At 34.6% G+C, this 19,112-nt stretch overlaps 1 protein-coding gene across 3 annotated transcripts; it reads right to left on the bottom strand.

Moving 5' to 3' along the window:
- Positions 1 to 9: 9 nt before the first annotated feature.
- On the bottom strand, positions 10 to 4,478 carry LOC109811820 (calcineurin B-like protein 1). Of its 3 annotated transcripts, XM_020375659.3 has the most exons (10): positions 4,385 to 4,478; positions 4,183 to 4,281; positions 3,376 to 3,515; positions 2,407 to 2,489; positions 1,759 to 1,818; positions 1,210 to 1,318; positions 1,061 to 1,113; positions 746 to 826; positions 430 to 542; positions 10 to 330 (listed from the first exon to the last, which is right to left on the bottom strand). In XM_020375659.3, the coding sequence occupies exons 3-10, from the start codon at positions 3,458 to 3,460 to the stop codon at positions 267 to 269; spliced, it is 648 nt and encodes a 215-aa protein (XP_020231248.1). In that variant the 5' UTR covers positions 3,461 to 3,515; positions 4,183 to 4,281; positions 4,385 to 4,478; the 3' UTR covers positions 10 to 266. The 3 variants fall into 3 exon arrangements, with proteins under 3 accessions (XP_020231248.1, XP_029129920.1, XP_029129919.1); XM_029274087.2 differs by lacking the exon at positions 4,385 to 4,478 and having other exon boundaries at positions 4,183 to 4,333; XM_029274086.2 differs by lacking the exons at positions 4,183 to 4,281; positions 4,385 to 4,478 and adding an exon at positions 3,871 to 4,117.
- Positions 4,479 to 19,112: the final 14,634 nt, after the last annotated feature.

A 19,112-nucleotide genomic window follows, 5' to 3' on the forward strand; every position in this document is an offset into this window, starting at 1 on the left:
GTAAAACGGTTTAAAAATTGTTACCTTTTCATTGTAACTATTCAATTTTGTCTCTGTTCAAAAAAACAAAATCCCTATAAAAAAAAATAAAAAAATAGGGGTTTTCAAACAGGCACTAACTTGAAATGTGGCTAGAAGATTTCAATGCCAATGTGATTTACAATTTACTGAGTAAGGCTAACTACTCAAGCATGGCGCCTATTACATCCTCTGTGTCTAATACTTTCAATTTTCCCTCCACCAATCACAACCTAAAGCCTTGTAATTTATGCAGCAATTTCGTCCACGTTAGAATTAAAAACAAAACTTGGAAAAGATGTTGTTATGTCCCTGCATATTCAACAATAACAAATTATTACATAATAGCAAATTATTGATAAAAGTAAATTCATATTCATATTTACCATTTAAAAAAAAAACTACACATACCTCAGATAAGGTAGGGTCATGATTTTTAATAACGACGGATTCTTAGAAACAAAATTTTTCCACTCGTCAATGTCTATTCTTCCATCTTGGTTAAGGTCAGCTTCCGAGAATGTCTGGCCAAAAAAGAATAATACGATGTAAGGCTTAAGCCTTTTATAGTTTATTTTAATTTGTGATAATTTGATGCCAAAGAAAAAAACAGTAGGTTATAGGATAATACAACATGGCAACAATAAACTATAATTGTTTCATAATGCAGACAAATCATCTATTATTTTTATATTGTTTAGGTTTGATTTCTTTAAGCATAACTCACCTTGTCAAGAATTGTTTCAATGACCTCATCTGCCAACTTCATTTCCGACTCAAAAAGAAGTGCAATTAACATTTGCTTGACCTGTCGGAAATCACCAAAAAATAAATAAATAATTGAACATGTCCAGTAAAATTAATAGGATGGGAGTGCACAGACACTGAAGATAGATGCCACGACAAAATGCACCAAACCAAAATGAAAATCATCACATCGCAACAAAGATCTATGCATGTGTAGGTTAGCACTTATTTTGTTTCGTAGCAATGAGCATATTACTTGCATGGAAGGTATATGAATAAAGTATCACCATCTTACCTCTGGACGCTCTATAAAGCCAGTATTGTGCAAATCATAGACCCTAAATGAAACTGAAAGAAGATACCAAACCTAATGTATCAGAACAGCTAGATCACTGCAAGGAAATTAGGATAAACCATGAGTTTAGGATTTGACGTTTAACTTACAAGCTATCTTGTCTTCTAATGATGCATTTGGGTGGAAAACATTGAGAGATCTAACGAAGTCATCAAAATCAATAACCCCCTTCTTCTTGACATCAAATAGATCAAAGATCTGCACGTAGCATATCAATGGATATATATATAGTCAATTGAAAGATTACTTCATAGAGATGCCACAACCCACGAGAATTACATAAAATGTCATTGAAGATATTCATAAGTTGCAAAGCTAATCAAACATCAATTTCCATTTTTGAAGGAACCCTGGAGTTGAGAAAAATAATCTGTACATATAAATTTGACAAAAACTGGATGAAAGCAAATGGTTCACAATAAATGTTACAGGTTTTTGCAGAAAGGATTAATAAATTGAGTTTCTTCCAGATGAACATAGTGAAAGAGCAAATATCTTCAATAGCATACTTGCACTGCAAATTGTTGATCTAAAGTGTACATTTCAGCCAGTCTATAGTCATTCACAATTGCTTGCAAGAATCATAAACAATTATGGTATAGATATTACTATCAAGAAAGCAAAGATGTATATAGTACCCGATTTGCAAAGATGTTCTCCTTTCTCTTGTTTTTGAAGATTGCCAATTGAAATTCTTCCTGTTAAGAAAGATAACCCATAACCACAATAAGGACATAGAATTCCATGTAAAGAACAAGTTGAATTAGGACAATAATATATTAAAAATCCTTTAACAAACCAAAACAAAATCTAAAATAAAATACGTGAAAGAAAAACTTAAAAGAGGTATTATACTGCAGATCATTCATGTCTAGAAGCATCCTTGAGAACATAACAACCAATTATCTTTATATTACACATGATTAAATGAAAATTTTGAAACCGAAGATATGGATTAAGTTCTTGACAAAATTACATATGCAAATAGATAACCCAATTTCTCATGACTAAATACCAATTGCAAGATAGATGTCACAATATAATTAAGTGTGCTCATGGTTTCTCGTTAGAAACCTACAAAATCACATTCAATGGAAAAGATACAAAAGTTGCTTCCTAGTTTGATGCTTTGGAATGTGTTTTTTCTGTTTACAATGTTGCAAACTGGTTTCCAAACATAGCCTAAGTTCCTCACAGAGAATGAGTAGAGATAGAAGCAATAAAAAGTCACAATCATCATATAACAACTAATGAGAAAAATTAAAAAGGAATTTGCTATGTATTACCTTGCTTATTAGTCCATCGTCAATAACAGAACTGCTGATGCTCCTAAAAAGCTCAAACAATGCTTCAACCTCGCTGACAGTGACTGGGAAATGGAACACCAAAAATTGATACACATGTTTAAACTACAAAACTAACATAAGTGCTTGAGAAACAGAGATAGAGAAGTTTCATAAGAAATGCATCACTAGAAGGGAACATTCTTCTAAATATTTGCAGGTGGCAATACACGAGCACAACCATCACATCCATTTTAAGTGAGACAATGGCACATCTGAACTGACAAGTCTAAATTTTGTTTCTTAAATTTGCAGAGTTTTCTGAATGTATAGCTCTAAAATTGTGTGTTCCGAAAAGGAGAAAAGTTTCGCAAGAAAATGGGAAAAAAAAGAGGCCTTTGTCTGCTTAAGGTGGTGACAGAATGGAAACTAATCGAAGATTTTGACAGGATAGATGTGAGGTTATTCTTTAATCTCTTCAATTTTGCAAGTTGACTAAACAACATATTCTTCAGTTTGGTTTACTTCACAAAATACAGAAGAAATACAATTTATATTATTACCTTACATTTAGATACCCATAGATACAGCAATATGAAAAAAGCACAATCAAAACCATTTCCCTTCATGTAGCCCACACTAAGATAGAATAGGAACGGGTAGGACCAAGGGGATGTTCCATTTTAAAGGTCTACCTTTGCCTACTTTTAACAACAAACTGAACTTAGATTTGTTTGTTCAAATTTGCAATCTTTCCCTTTTCAAAAACATCACAGGCACAGGAAGCATGCCACACATTAATATTATACTTATAAGATTCATCCAGCAACAACACAAGACGAAGAGCAAATTCATAATAAGCAACTCCTCAGATAAAAGTAAATCTAGAAATAGAATTCAATAAAACGGCCACATATCTTGGTACAGAATTACAGCTTTGCATTATTTCATTGGAAAAATTAATCAACTTACAAGCTGTCTCTGATGCAAGAGTTACAGTATTCTCCTGTGCAGGAAACTGTCGTGGTCTAGCTGACTTAGAGTTGAAACAGCCCATTTATGGAAAAAATGCAGGTAAGGCAGCACGGCACAGGACCAGTGCCCTAACTTACCTGAAATACATCACCAAAACCCTCTTAACCTTGCAATTCCAACAGAATTGAAACAGCACAATGTATGATAATACACAAAAAAATCAACCATACAATAATGCACGGTAAGTGAACTAAAAAACTAAAAGAAAGAAGATGGAAAAATTAAAATAATGTTTGCAGTCCAAAGGATTCTCGACACTGTGTGTCAGAAACAATAATTGATAATTAACAAATGAAGGCTCCGAGCCCAGATGTGACAAGAAGACATAATTTATGAAATTATTGAAGAAGACTTTTCAAAACAAGTTAGAACATAAGAAGCAAAAGGGCAAATAAAAAAACATATAGAGTAATCAACGAATAAAAAATTGACCTTGAACTCGGATTTATCCAATTTCAAGCAAGATGAAATAACCCATAAAACTTAAAGAACAATCAACATCACGTAATCCCATCAGCACGCAACAGAAGCCAAAATTAAATCTTTACATCCATCATCTCGGATCAAAGCATAGAAACGGAGTCCAGAAGATCCATAAACAAACCAATTGTCAAAAAAAGAAAAATGAAAGAAAACAACATGAAACCCACATTGTACTTCCATTTTCCCCTTTACCCTCCCATAAACCCCACCAGAGAAAAAGGCTCTGAATCGAAACAAAATTAGAATGAAAAAGAAACTGACCCTCTTGGAAAGCGTGTTTAGAAAATGGGCATGCGGGAGAGTATGGCGAGGGAGAGGGAGGTGGAAACAAGAGGAGAGAGAAAGCTGGGGAACGCGGTGCTGTAGAGAAAGGAAAAGTGTATTATGTTATGTTGTTAGTGATGATGTCTTATATATATATATATATATGCACACATTTTAGAGATTCACGCTGTTCTCGTACCAGAACTGAAGAAAAGTTGGAAACGTTAACGGCGAATTATGTGTATGTTGTTCGATTCGATGGCGGCAGACAAATACAGAATTTCCTTTCATAAGTTTAAAACATATGTATATGTCCACTAATCAATAATATTTTATTTTAAAATCTTTATTTTCGTTAATTTTATTTTTAATTCTTATTACTAAAAATTATTTTAATGACTGTACATATCATTTTAATTTTTAATAATTTCATAAATTTTATCCCAGAATAATAGACAACACAAATTTAAATAGACCAAGAATAATATGTATAGAGATTAAAATAAAGTATTTTAATTTATGAAGATTAAAATATAAAATTGAGATAATTATAATACTTAAAAATGCCTATAATATTGTAGTAAAAAATAATGTTTAGAATAAATTTCAACGTAAAACCTATGAAATTATTATTACACAATCACGATGAAAAATGAAGTTAATTTTTTATATATCTATCTCAACCGTCAATCATGAACTGACTTTAGTGATTAATAAAATTACTATATGTATGTTGCTTAGTGATTCAAATTCATCATTTTTCCACAATTGTATTAATATGAAAATGGAATCATTGGGTATCAAATGGAATATTCCTACTGTTGAATCAATGGGTTTTTTTTTTCCCATATAGTCAATTACCCCACACGGGTTTCCTTTTACTTTTATTTTTTCCTCGTTCCGTTCCGAACAAGAAAGAGAAGATTTTGCTTTTTAAATTTCTTGAGATACAAAAGAGTTCCTCGAGTTAAACCAATTATACACTTATTCACATCACTCATTTTGAATATCTACATGGTTAATCAACCTCTTCCAATAATAAATGTATGATCAACTGCTATGAGAGTAATGGATTAACTAGTACGAAAGTAACTATATTAAATATTGGAAGAGAAAGTTTTACCTCCGTAATAATATTATTTAATTTAAATAGAATTAATTTTGTTGTAAGATAAGTCTAGTTTATATATAAAAAAAAGGAAAAGAAAAGAAAACTTCGAAAAAAAACTTTCTAATAATGTATTTGGAAGGCATGAATTAGCAAAGAATAAAAAGGAGGGAGAACGATGAGTGATGAATTAAAAAAGGTCGATGTTTGGGAGAGAAGAGTATGAGAATCAGTAATAAATTAGTGTGTCTCACATAGATTTTTATACTTTTCAAAGTGAGAATTTGCGAATAATTAAAGGCTTAAATTAAAATTTTGTTGTCCAAATTGTCTTCAAATTACACTTGTGATGCATAATATGTTCCTTTGTTTTGGAACTATATTTAAATATGGTTTCAAAACAAAAGAATCATAATCATCTTGGTACTTAGTATTCAATTGTTATATATTTTTTTAATATATTTAAATGTTTGTAAAAAGAATATCATTTTTTGGTTTCTAATTTTTTTAACACTCATTTACTCTTTAATTTTATTTTATCTATATTTATTTAAAATATTTTTATTTTTATCCTTATTTGTCATTATAACATGTCATTATAACATTCTAACTAGGGATTCTATTTTAGTAATTACACATTTTATTCTCTAAAAAAAATTACAATTGAGATTCCACTAAATAAAATCACTACTATTATCTTTTAATAACTTTATTTATTTTTATTTTTAAAAAAAATATGTAGTCTATACTATAAATGTAACATTAGAAGAAAAAAAATGATATATCTATTTCATCTCCATTTTTTTTTAACATTTTTGTCCATTCAATTATATAATTTCCTTCCAACAATACATTGGATAAAGGTTAAAATAGAAAAGAAATATATAAAATAAAACAACATAATTGTCTATGTAATTGCACATCATGCTTTCTATTTTTTTCTGTTTCTTTTCTCTCTTACTTTTTTTTTCAGTTTTTATTTTTTTTCTCACACTTTTTAATGACAATGGTGTCTGTTACATAAAGACACGTCGTATCTTTATTCCACTAATAAAGATGATAATTTATAATAATATATAATGACGATTATAATTTTTGTGTACACAAATTTTAGATATTTTTATCTTTTATTTATTAAATAATTATATAATTACTTTTTTAGTAAAAGATAACTCAATAATTTTATTTTATTAATTTAAATAAAAATTATTTTTTAAAAAATAAACTACATCATATCTGCTTTATAATTTTCACATCTCACAACATTACTAAGACACAAAGTGTCTTTTTTTTTTCCCTAATAATAATTAATATTATATTAATACTTACTACTAACATTTCTTAAAATTGGTTACTTTAAAATTAATTTCATGAAATAACTACTTAATTATATTCAATTAACATTTAAAAAGACTATTTGTAGATCATGTGTCCTCTTCTAACGTAATTTTTTCTCTCTCTCGACCAATATCATTTATTCATATTAACTCATTTTTTATACTTTTAATTGTTATATTAATTACAATGAAGATTTATTAATATTAAATCTTCCCATGATGCTTTCGAAACTCTACCATAAAGAGATATTTTTTCTTGACACCAACAATAAAGATATTAATTGTTAATTATTGTTTGCAATAATGCATGATTAAATTACTATTTATAATTTATTTATGGTTTTATATTTTTTTTATTTCTAAACTTCATATTATCACTTTTTAACTTCTATATAAGTGTAAAAAACAAAAAAAACAAAAAAAAAACTCCTATGGACTTATAAAATATTTATTTAATATCATTTTATAGAAATTCATCATAAAAAATTCTGTTAATTTAATTTTCAAGTATTTTTTTGTTTTTTATTATAAAACAATCACGTAATATATTTTTCATTTTTAATTTATTTAGTATTTATAATTTATTTATGGTTTTGTATTCCATTTTCGGATTTCATCTTTATATAGTTCGTAAATAATTATGTTAATTTAAAATTTAAATATTTCTATGTTTTTAATTATAAAACAATTACACAGTATACATTTTCAAAATTCATATTAATAATAAATAATCATACTGCAAAATAATTAAAGTAATCAATAATCATTTTCTTATTATTAAGGTTTTGAAAAAAGTTGTTAAATATATTAACATTAATAAAGTTGTTGCGTGAGAGGATTATAAGTTACAAAAGGACATAACATTTGGTGATGGATGAAACAATTTGTAATAAATAAAGAATTGCAAGAGGGGACTTTTTTTTAAAAAAAATATATTATTTTTTTAATTATTTATTTAAATAACCAGAGCCAATCTTTATTTACGTAAATAACCTATTTTGTTGTCTAGGTGAGAAATCGATTACTGGGTCTGGGTAACCTATTTCTCAATAGGATTTTTAAAAGAAAATTTAAAATCTAATTATTGTGAAATCGGCTACCCAGTAACCGATTTTTCACTTGGTTTTATTTTTTATTCTTTTGTTTTTTGATTTTTGATTTTAAGATTTTCTTAAATTTTTTTTGTTTTCTATTTTTAAATTTTCAGATTTTTTAAAAAATTATAATTAATTTTAATTTTTAAATTTATGTATAATATTTTAAATTTATGTTAAAAATAAAGATAATGTTTAAATTTAATTATTTTATTAAATTTTTTTATTTAAAATAGAAATAATTTAATTTAAAATTCATAATTTTAAATAAGAATAACTTTAAATAAATACATAAAAAAATATCCTTATTTTTATTTTGTATAAAGAAATACATAAATAGAGGAATGAGAAAAGAGAGAGAGTAGGGCTGCGGGTCTCACAGGTTCAACCAAAATTTTTTAAAAAATATCTTTATTTTTATTTTGTATAAAGAAATACATAAAGAAAAATATTTTTTAAAAAATTTTGGTTGAACCTGTGAGACCCGCAACCCTACTCTCTCTCTTTTCTCATTCCTCTTCTCCTCTCATTTCCTTATTCTCTCAAGCCTCTTAACCTTTTATTGATTTCTTTTCCTCTAAGGCTGAGTCGGAAAGCACTAGGTGGCCCATCTATTACAAACACAAAGCCGTGCGGAGCTAGCTGAGAGCTGAATCCTTTTCTTCTTCCTTTCCGCTTCCCCGGAGCTTGGATTCTTCTTCTCCGAGGTAAGGGAAGTTAGGTTTCGTGTGGATTGCTTGTTAATGGGTTTAAAAGCTCATGTAATACTTGTATTATGGAGATTGATGGCTAGAGTTGAAGAGATTGCATTTTCGGGATTCCGGGGAAAATGGTGAAAAATGGGGATTTCTATATGTTTGATGGTTGCATGTTGAAAAAGAGTTGATTTTTAGGTTGTATGCTGAAAATGTGGTTCATTGGATGGATTGCATGTGTTTGAGCTAGTTGATTTTGCAGGTTTTTGGTGAAATTTTCAAAGTTTGAGGGTTGTTGTTTGAAATTGCGTCGGGCGTAGTTCTTGGTGCTGGGCGTAGAGACTCCCTAGGGGTCTCTGCTTAGGGTGGCGTCGGGCGCAGAATGAGCGCGTCGAGCGTGAGACCTTGGTGAGGTCTCTGCCTTACTTGCGCCGAACGTGAATTTGGTACGCCGGGCTTGGGAGATTCCTGGGAGTCTCTGCCTTCTATTGCACCGGGCGCGTAAGAGCTTTGGAGCTCTCTGGCTGGTTCAGGCCAGGCGCAAATTCTATTGCGCCAGGCGCGAAGGTGCTTGACTTTATAATTTTGATTATGTTGTATGATGTTTATGTTGTATGATGTTTATGCTATATGATATAAATTTGAGCTATGTTGTATGATGATCATGCTGATTATTGATGTTAAGCCGAGCTGTGTTGTATGCCGTCTAAGCTGTTAATGCCGTTATGTTGTGTTGTGCCGAATGTTGAATATGTTGTTTTAAATAGTTGAGCTGTGTTGTTGAGTATGAGCTGTGTAAGCTGTAATGCTGAGTTGTTGATCACTAAGACTAGAGGAGATATTTTTCGAAGATGTTCATCCCATTGTATGGATTGAGGAAGCTGTGGTACTCTTAGAGCCCAATTTGTTGAAAACCCTCCTTGGAAAGTTGTCCCTTGGAGTGGTCATTGTGTTGTTCTCCTCTAAGTACTTAGTTGGTCCCGTGTGTGGGCAAGGTCGAGGCACACGTGTACAAAGCGATCACGGTATAGGGGCCAGGTCGAGCTATACAGATTACAAGCAGCCAATCGAGTAAAGTACAAAGTCGGGAACTTAATTCCTAACTAAGTATCGGAAAGTTGTGATATTTGGAGGATAGTCGGTAGGCTAATTCCATAGGTGGCTTAGTTAAGCTAGCTAATGTCGTGGTAGGCCTAAAACCCAGCTGTTCTATCCTGACATAGTACCATACTTCCTTTTTTAAGTGGCAAAGTCTGAGAAATCGTGAAATTGTGGATTGATATCCAAATCGCTATTTACCTAGCAAACCAAAAAGGTTCTTTGTTGTCGGTTCGGTAGGACCTAGCCACTTAAACTACTCACCTTTGTTGTAGGAGATCTTCGAGTTGAAATGCGTGACGAGGCATAAGCTGTTAGATGTTGATTTTGTTGAATGACATAAGTTGTATGTGTGTAGTGTGTGGTGAAGCTGAGATGTAGATGTATGTTGTTATGTGTTGTATGTAAAATTTGTTGAGATTAATGATGTGTTGTTAAGTTGAAGTTGTTTATAATCCATTTATATGTTGATTCTTTTCAATAGCTTACCCTTGCCTGTTTCCATGTGGGTTGGATTGCAATGATCATGCTATGTATGGAAGAAGAGCAGGGATAGGATGGAGTGTAGTAGCAGGACTATAGCTGGCAGCTGGTGCTGAATTTGTTGTTGTTAGGCTACTTGGTGTAGCTATTTTGTTGAATTTTGTATATTTGACTTGTTGAGCCCCAGGCTAGACTTCTGTGTATATATATATATATATATATATATATATATATATATATATATATATATATATATATTCTCCTTTATATGTATATTTTATTTTGTGTGGTGGTGTTTGTTGTGCAACGGCTAGGCGGGTCGTTACAGAACCGGTTTGACCCATTGGTTCAACCCACCGATTCACTGGTTGAACTGGAAAATTGACTAGTTCACTCCGGTTTGAAACGGGTTGAATGCATAACCAGTTCAACTCAAGATTTGGACTAGCTAGACCACTAGTTCTCGGTTCAACCGGGTTGACCAGCCGATCCGATTTAGTGTTTAAAACAATGGATGTAATCGTTATAATTATTGTATTAATATGTAATGTCATTAATATTTAATAAAATAATATTGTCATTTACTTAATAATAAATTTAATTATCTATAATTATTAATACAAAATCAATATATTTATTATTAAATTACATTATTTAATTTTCTATATTTTAATAAATTTAATTTAAAAAGTAAAATCGATTTTAAAATTATGAAATTTAAAATAAAATTTAAAAATAAGTATAATATTAATTTTATTTTTAAATATTATTCTTTAATAATTATTTAATTTAAATATTAAACATATTTTTCATATTAAAAAATTAAAATAATTTTTTTATTTTTTAAATTCTGAAAACAAAAAACAAAAAAAAAATCCAAGTGAGAAATCTGTTACTAGGTAACCGATTTCTCAATCGGATTTTGAATTTTTTTTTTATAAAATCCTATTGAAAAATCAGTTACCTAGTAACCGATTTCTTACTTGGGCAACAAAATAGATTATTTAGGTAAATAAAAATTAGTCCAGGTTATTTAAATAAATAATTAAAAAATAGTATATTTTAAAAAAATAATATATTTTAAAAAAATAATGAATTGCAATAGGGTCAGCTTTTAAAGGTGCAAATTTTGTATGATTGATTATGAGGTGTTTTTAGTTAGTGTATCAATCAATTAAAAAAAAATGGAAGGAACAATAACATTAGTGTCAAGACTATGAGATATTCTCCTTTTAAATTGTTATTATAAATTGAAATAGTAAATTTATATTTTATTAATTAAAAGTTTATCTGTGAGACCCCTTTCCCTTTCTTTTTTTCCTCCTTCACTTTCCTTCACTCATTCTCTTCACTCTCTCGTTTTCTCAACTCTCTCTTTCTCTCTATAGCTGAAGTTGTGGACTCCTAGAGATTGAAATTCTCAAACGCAGCCGTGTGGAGCTAGCTGGGAGACGAATTCCTTCTTCATTCTCTTCTCCGTTGTGTGCTTCTCTTTTCCGTTTCTTCTTCCCGGAGCTCGGATTCTTGAACCGAGGTAAGGGAAGCTAGGTTTTTGCTGTTTTTGGTTGAGATTGAGTCTTAGAAACTCATTAGCTGCTTGTTGATGGATGATCTTTGGCTGAGATTGAAGAAAAATTAGTTTTCGGGTTTCCGGGGTTTGATGAAAATCTTGGGGTTTTTCTTGATTGTGGTTGCATGTGGGTAAAGCTGGGATTTTTGGGTTGTTTGATGAAAATGTGATGTTTTGGGCCGATTGCATGTGTTTGGAAAGTTGATTTGGTGCAGGTTTGGAGAAATTTTCGAAGTTTGAGGGTTGCTGTTGGGTATCACGCTAGGCGCAGTTCTTGGCGCCGGGCGCGTGACCACCAGAGGGCTCCATTTGGGCAAGCCCGCCAGGCGCAAAGATGTGTGCGACGGGCGAGCTTGAGAATGTGAGCCTCTGGATGGCCCATGCCGGGTGTGGAGGGACCACGCTGGGCGCGATATGTGAAGTCCCACATCGGTTAGGAAGGAGAACGAAGCATGCCATATATATATATGTGTGGATACCTTCCTTGTGTGGATGCGTTTTGGGGTGGCATGCGTGCCATTGCCAGAAACAAAACCGTGAGGGCTGCGGCCAAAGCGGACAATATCCACATGCGGGTTGCTGGGCTGTTACATTTGGTATCAGAGCCGGGACCCGGGCCGGTGTGCCAGCGAGGGCGCTGGACTCCCTTGAGGGGGGTGGATTGTGAAGTCTCACATCGGTTAGGAAGGAGAACGAAGCATGCCATATATATGGGTGTGGATACCTTCCTTGTGTGGACGCGTTTTGGGGTGGCATGCGTGCCATTGCCAGAAACAAAACCGTGAGGGCTGCGGCCAAAGCGGACAATATCCACATGCGGGTTGCTGGGCTGTTACATTAATTGTGAAGTCCCACATCGGTTAGGAAGGAGAACGAAGCATGCCATATATATGGGTGTGGATACCTTCCTTGTGTGGACGCGTTTTGGGGTGGCATGCGTGCCATTTCCAGAAGCAAAACCGTGAGGGCTGCGGCCAAAGCGGACAATATCCACATGCGGGTTGCTGGGCTGTTACATTTGGTATCAGAGCCAGGTTCCGAGCTGGTGTGCCAGCGAGGGCGCTGGACTCCCTTGAGGGGGGTGGATTGTGAAGTCCCACATCGGTTAGGAAGGAGAACGAAGCATGCCATATATATGGGTGTGGATACCTTCCTTGTGTGGACGCGTTTTGGGGTGGCATGCGTGCCATTGCCAGAAGCAAAACCGTGAGGGCTGCGGCCAAAGCGGACAATATCCACATGCGGGTTGCTGGGCTGTTACACGATATCAGTATGTAACATTGATTTTTGGTTTCTGGTGTGGCGCTGGGCGTGACCCTATCTCGCCGGGCGTGGAGACTCCATCGGAGTCTCTGCCAGGGGTGGCGCCGGGCACAATTGATATTGCACCGGGCGTGAGACTTTGGGGAAGTCTCTGCTTACCTTGCGCCGAGCGCGGGTTTGCACGCCAGGCGTGCGAGACCTTCTGAGGTCTCTACCTCCTAGCACGCCGGGCGCAATAGGAATTGCGCCGGGCACGTTTGAGCCCTAATGCTCTCTGGTTGTGCCACGCCGGGCGCGACCATGAGTGCGCCGGGCGCGACCATGAGTGCGCCGGGCGCGACCATGAGTGCGCCGGGCGCGGATGAGATTTTGATCTATATGCTGATGTGTGTTGAATTATGCTGAAATTGCTGATAGATGTTGTTGTATGCTAAGCTGAGCTGAAAATGATGAATATTGTTGTGCTGTTAGATGATAATGCTGAATTGTAATATTGTTGTGCTGTGAGTTGTGTAAGCTAGGCTATGAGTTGTTTAGCTGTGTTGTATAATGTTGAGTTGTGTTGCATGTTGTTATTACTGTATACTGTTATTGCTGCTATGCAGTGCTGTTTTTGCTGTTATGCAATTTTTTTATTACTGCTATGCAATGCTGTGCTCCGTGCTGATAGGAGCTGTTGTAGGCCGTAAGGCTGAGCTGTTGATCACTAAGACTAGAGGAGTTATTTTCGAAATTCCCTCATCCCATTGTGTGGATTGAGCGGCTATGGTGCTCTTGGAGCCCAATTTGTTGAAAACCCTCCCTAAAAAGCTGACCCTTGGAGTGGTAACTAGTTGTTCTCCTCTAAGTTCTTAGTGGTCCCATGTGTGGGCAAGGTCAAGGCACACGTGTACAAAGCGACCACGGTATAGGGGCCAGGTCGAGCTATACCGCTTACAAGCGACCAATACTAACTGATAATGCGTGATGACGCATTGTGTGTTTACTGCCGTTATTGATGAATGCTGTGTTATATTATAAGTTGATGTTGTTAAGATGGTTGATGTGCTGATAGTTGTAGCTGTTTACCATTCGTGTATTTATATATATGTATGATGATTCCTTTCACTAGCTTACCATTTGTTGTTTCCATGTGGTTTGGACTGCGATGATCATACTATGTATGGGCGTAGAGTAGGGTTAGGTTGGTGAGTTGAGGAGGGTCTGCAGCTGGCAGATGCAGTGGATATATTTTGATTATTTTGTTGTATTTAGCTGCTTAGTATAGCAAATGCTGGATGTATTTTGTATAATTTGACACCTTATCCAGATTTGGACCTTGTATATATATATATATTCTAGACGTTATATGTATATACTTGATCTTTTCTGTGTGGTGTGTTGTGCTGTGTGTAGTGACCAGTCGGGTCGTTACATTATCTACAAATAATGTTGTGTCCTTATTGTGCAAATTTTCAAAATTAAAGGTTTAGTTACAATAGTTACTTAGATAAAAAAAAATTAAGTATCTACTAGAATATATAATTTATAATCAAAAAACAAAATTGATAAGTTATTTTTGTCTATATTATATATTAATTGTAATTATTTATATATATTTAGATATTTAATTATATAATTATTATATTAATTTTATAATAAAAAATGGAAATGACAAAGATTTATATATTATAATAGTTAATTTTCACAAAATATATTATGATTAGTGTTGTAACGACCTGCCGTGGTTGTCACACTACTAAACAACACTACACACTACTGGAATATATATATACTAAAATAGTATAATAAAATATTTACAACACAAGTTGCTAATCAAGCAACCAACAGCAACTAGTTATATATAACAAAATATGTTACTATAAGGTAGCCTACAAAAAAATAACCATCTTCAGGCATCTCTTGTGGCCTCTAGTAGCTATCTCCCAGCCTATCCCTGCCCTGCTCCCATACAACGTATGATCATCGCAGTCCAAACCACATGGAAACAAGCAAGGGTAAGCTAGGGACAATAAACAACTCATAATAATTTAATATGCAATACAACAACTATATAATCATCTTCGCACCCGACACATAAGACAAACAACATATATATTATACATCTTAACATCATTTCAACTTGATTCCACATATCAACGTATCAACACATCAACACAACTACTGTATAAACCATTGGAATAGTTATCATATTCATCATAACAACAACCAACACATGTATTACACACCTCTCAACAACACATGTTTAAAACAACTTACAACATAGGTAATCTAGCGACACTAGCATCATCATCAACCTGTATACAATTAAGCAACTTACAACATAACAACACTATCATCTTCCTCAACAGGGTCAATATACAACACAATCACAGCTTAACAACACAACAACATATGTACAACTCATATCAACAACAAATCAACTCATCAACAACTTATGCGTCATCACGTATTTCAACTCGGAGATCTCCTACAACGTGAAGAGTAGTCTAAGTGGCTTGGTCCTACCGAACTGACAACACAGAACCTTTTTAGGCTTGCTAGGTAAACAACAAATTTGGATATCAATCCACAACACGATAACGATTTCTCAGACTTTACCACTTAAATAAGGAAGTATAGTACTCGGTTAAGAACTAAGTTCCTGACTTCGTACTTTACTCAAATTGGCCGCTTGTAATCGGTATAGATTGACCTTGCCCGTATACCGTGGTCGCTTTGTAATCGGTATAGCTCGACCTTGCCCCTATACCGTGGTCACTTTGTACATGTGTGCCTCGACCTTGCCCACACACGGGACCAACTAAGTCCTAGAGGAGAACAACACAACGTCCACTCCAAGGAACAACTTCCCAAGGAGGGTTTTCAACAAATTGGGCTCTCAAAGCACCACAACTATCTCAATCTGCACAATGGGATGAGCAACTTCAAAAACATCTCCTCTAGTCCTAGTGGTCAACAACTTATCATCACAATTGAATCATCTTACAACTCAACATCACAGCTCAGCTCAACAACTTAAACAACACAACTTTCAACTCATCATCTCAATCAACTTTCAACTTAAACAACATGGTATATCAGCACAACAACTCATCAACACTGTTTAACAACACATTTTAACAACACAACATCTCATTTCAATTTTAAACAACACAATTATCATCTCATCAGCTCAACTATATTAACTCTTGTCAACTTTAGTCAACTCAACATCTCAGTAGTTAAATTCACAATTTATAACTCAACCATAACAAATTAGTGTCTTTTCAACAGATAGTACAACATACAACTCTCATCTAACAACTTAGCAACATGGTCTACTAATAAATTTTGTATAAATCTCAACACATCTACACATTTCACATCATGCTTCTCACAACTCACAACATTATCATTTCATCATATTTTACAACATATAAATAATCCACACATAAATATAGCAACTTTAGCAACATACCATGTATTCAACCGCATTTTCTATTTAGCACAACTACTCATTTAATTTTCAACACTATACTCAACATGCATCTCTTCATTTCACTTTCTACTCATCATACATCTCAATGTAATTATACAACTCCATATGAGTTCCTAAACTCACATACAACCAAACAACATACAATCTAGCTTCCCTTACTTGAAGATTGACTCAGAATAGCCAAGAACTGAGAAGAAGTAGAATTTTCTTTCTGAAGCTCAACCCGGAACTTCAATCCACCCAAAGCAAGCTTCCTATTCCAGAGTCCTTCTCTCTAAAACTTCTCTCTAAAAACCTTTCTTTCTCCTCAACTGTAAGACCTGTAACACATCCTTCCCTATTCTTCTCATTTTCCTTTTTTCTTCACTTGCATTTGCTCTTGGTTCCCTAAGGCTCAGATTCTTTCTCTTAGGCTGAGGTGTTGAGCACCAAATGGATCCATCTCTCCCAACTCACGGACGTTCGAAGCTAGCTTTGGCGCGGAGCTTTCTTTTCCTCTATTTTTCCATTCTTCTCTTCCCGGAGCTCAGAATCTTCTCCACCGAGGTAAGGGAAGCTAGTTTTTGTAGATTGTTGGCTGAAGATGAGTTCTAGAAGCTCATTGTTGTTTGATGATGGATGATTTTGGATGAGATTGACGAAAAATGGATTTTTCCGGGGTTTCGAGGTTTGGGTGAAAATTTTGGGATTTTCATTGATCTGAGGTTGCATGTTGGAAATGAGATGCTTTTATTGATGTTTGATGGAAATGTAAACTTGTGGATGGTTTGCATGTTGGTTTTATGGTGGTTTTCGCAGATTTTGGTGAAATTTTCGAAGTAGGTGAAGGTTCCTGTTTGAAATTGTGCCAGGCGCAGTTTTTCGCGCCGGGCGTGAGTTGAAATGGGGAATCCCTGGGTGAATCACGCCAGGCGTGGGGAGGACCACGCCGAGCGCAGTATGCACTGGGCGCAGGATGATTGCGCCGGGCGCAATAAACCTCTGTAGGTCTCTGGTTGAGAGTGAAGAGGGGTCGAGCTGCTAGCTTTGTTTATAGCTGTTGCGGTTTTTATCATTTTTAACAAGGTAGATGAAGGAATTAGGTCTTGGTGTCTTCATAGAATTGTAGGAAACCTTCTTATCTTTCATATGAGATAAGGATGAGTATGGTAGGAGTAGTATAACTCCTGATGCGCTGTTTTCTGTGAAGGTTGCCATTTCACATTTAGTGATTTGGTTAAGTTGAAAGTTATTTTAGGTGCTTAGGTTGTTTGGTGTTGTTTGGGTGGGTAATTTGACAAGATAGATGAGTTGTAAATAAGGTGAAGGAGCTGTATTATGTGTTGAATATGTTGTATGTTGTATAAGCTGTTAATGATGAATGTTGTTGAGTTGAGTTGATGAATATAATGTGATGACCTGTGGTTAACGCTGCTTGTTGATGTTGAGTTGTATCTGTTGTATACTGTTGTAAGTTGATATGTTGAGCTGTATCAGTTGTATAGTGTCGTAAGTTGATATGTTGAGTTGTATCAGTTGTATACTGTTGTAAGTTGATATGTTGAGCTGTATCAGTTGTATATTGTTGTAAGTTGTGTTGTGTTGTATGTTGATATGAGTTGTTGTAGGCCGAAAGGCTGAGTTGTTGTAGGCCGAAAGACTGGGTTGTTGTAGGCCGTAAGGCTGAGTTGTTGTAGGCCGTAAGGCTGAGTTGTTGTAGGCCGTAAGGCTGAGCTGTTGATCACTAAGGCTAGAGGAAATGTTTTTCGAAACTTCCTCATCCCATTGTGTGGATTGAGTGGCTGTGGTGCTTTTGGAGCCCAATTTGTTGAAAACCCTCCCTAGAAAGCTGACCCTTGGAGTGGTAACTTGTTGTTCTCCTCTAAGTCTTAGTGGTCCCGTGTGTGAGTAAGGTCGAGGTACACGTGTACAAAGTGACCACGGTATAGGGGCCAGATCGAGCTATACCGATTACAAGCGACCAATACTAACTTATATGCGTGACGACGCATTGTATGTTTTATTGCTGTTATGATGTATGGATGATGAATTGTATGCTGATGATGTGAGATGTGTGCTGTTATTGTTGAATGTTGTGGTATTTTAAGTTGATGTTGTTAAGCTGGTTGATGTGCTGATAACTGTAGCTATTTTCTATTCACATATTTATATATGTATGTTGTTTCCTTTCACTAGCTTACCCTTTGTTGTTTACATGTGATTTGGACTGTGATGATCATACTATGTATGGGAGCAGAGCAGGGATAAGTTGGTGGCTAGTGGTGAGTCTGCAGCTGGCAGGCAGAGCTGATCCTTGTTGATGTTTTGTTGTTTCAGCTACTTGGTGTAGTAGCTTTGGATGTATTTTTGTACATTTTGAATCTAGTCAGACTTGGACATGTATATATGTATATTCTAGACACTATATGTATACGCTTGTTCCTTTCTGTCCGGTTTTCAGGTGTACTGTGTAGTGTGTAGTGACCAGTCGGGTCGTTACATCAACTGCACAACCTCTATTTATAGAAGTCTGAAGTGGCCAGAACGGTCCGTTTCAAATCCGGAATGGCCCGTTCTGGGCTCTTCATCATATGTGAAATTCACATGCAGAATGGTCCGTTCTGAAACCAGAACGACCCGTTCTGAAACCAGAACGGCCCGTTCTGGAGTTAAATTTAACTCACAATGACCATTTTGGAACAACCCGTTCTAGTTCAAGATTCATAGGCCTATTTAGTAGTTTGAAACGGCCCGTTCCAGTTTGAAAATGACACGTTCTGGGCTACTAAATCACTCATGGCCTTTTAAAATACTTACTA

The sequence above is a fragment of the Cajanus cajan genome, chromosome 5 (genome assembly GCF_000230855.2).
Source record: "Cajanus cajan strain Asha chromosome 5, NIPB_CcT2T_4, whole genome shotgun sequence".
NCBI lineage: Eukaryota > Viridiplantae > Streptophyta > Magnoliopsida > Fabales > Fabaceae > Cajanus > Cajanus cajan.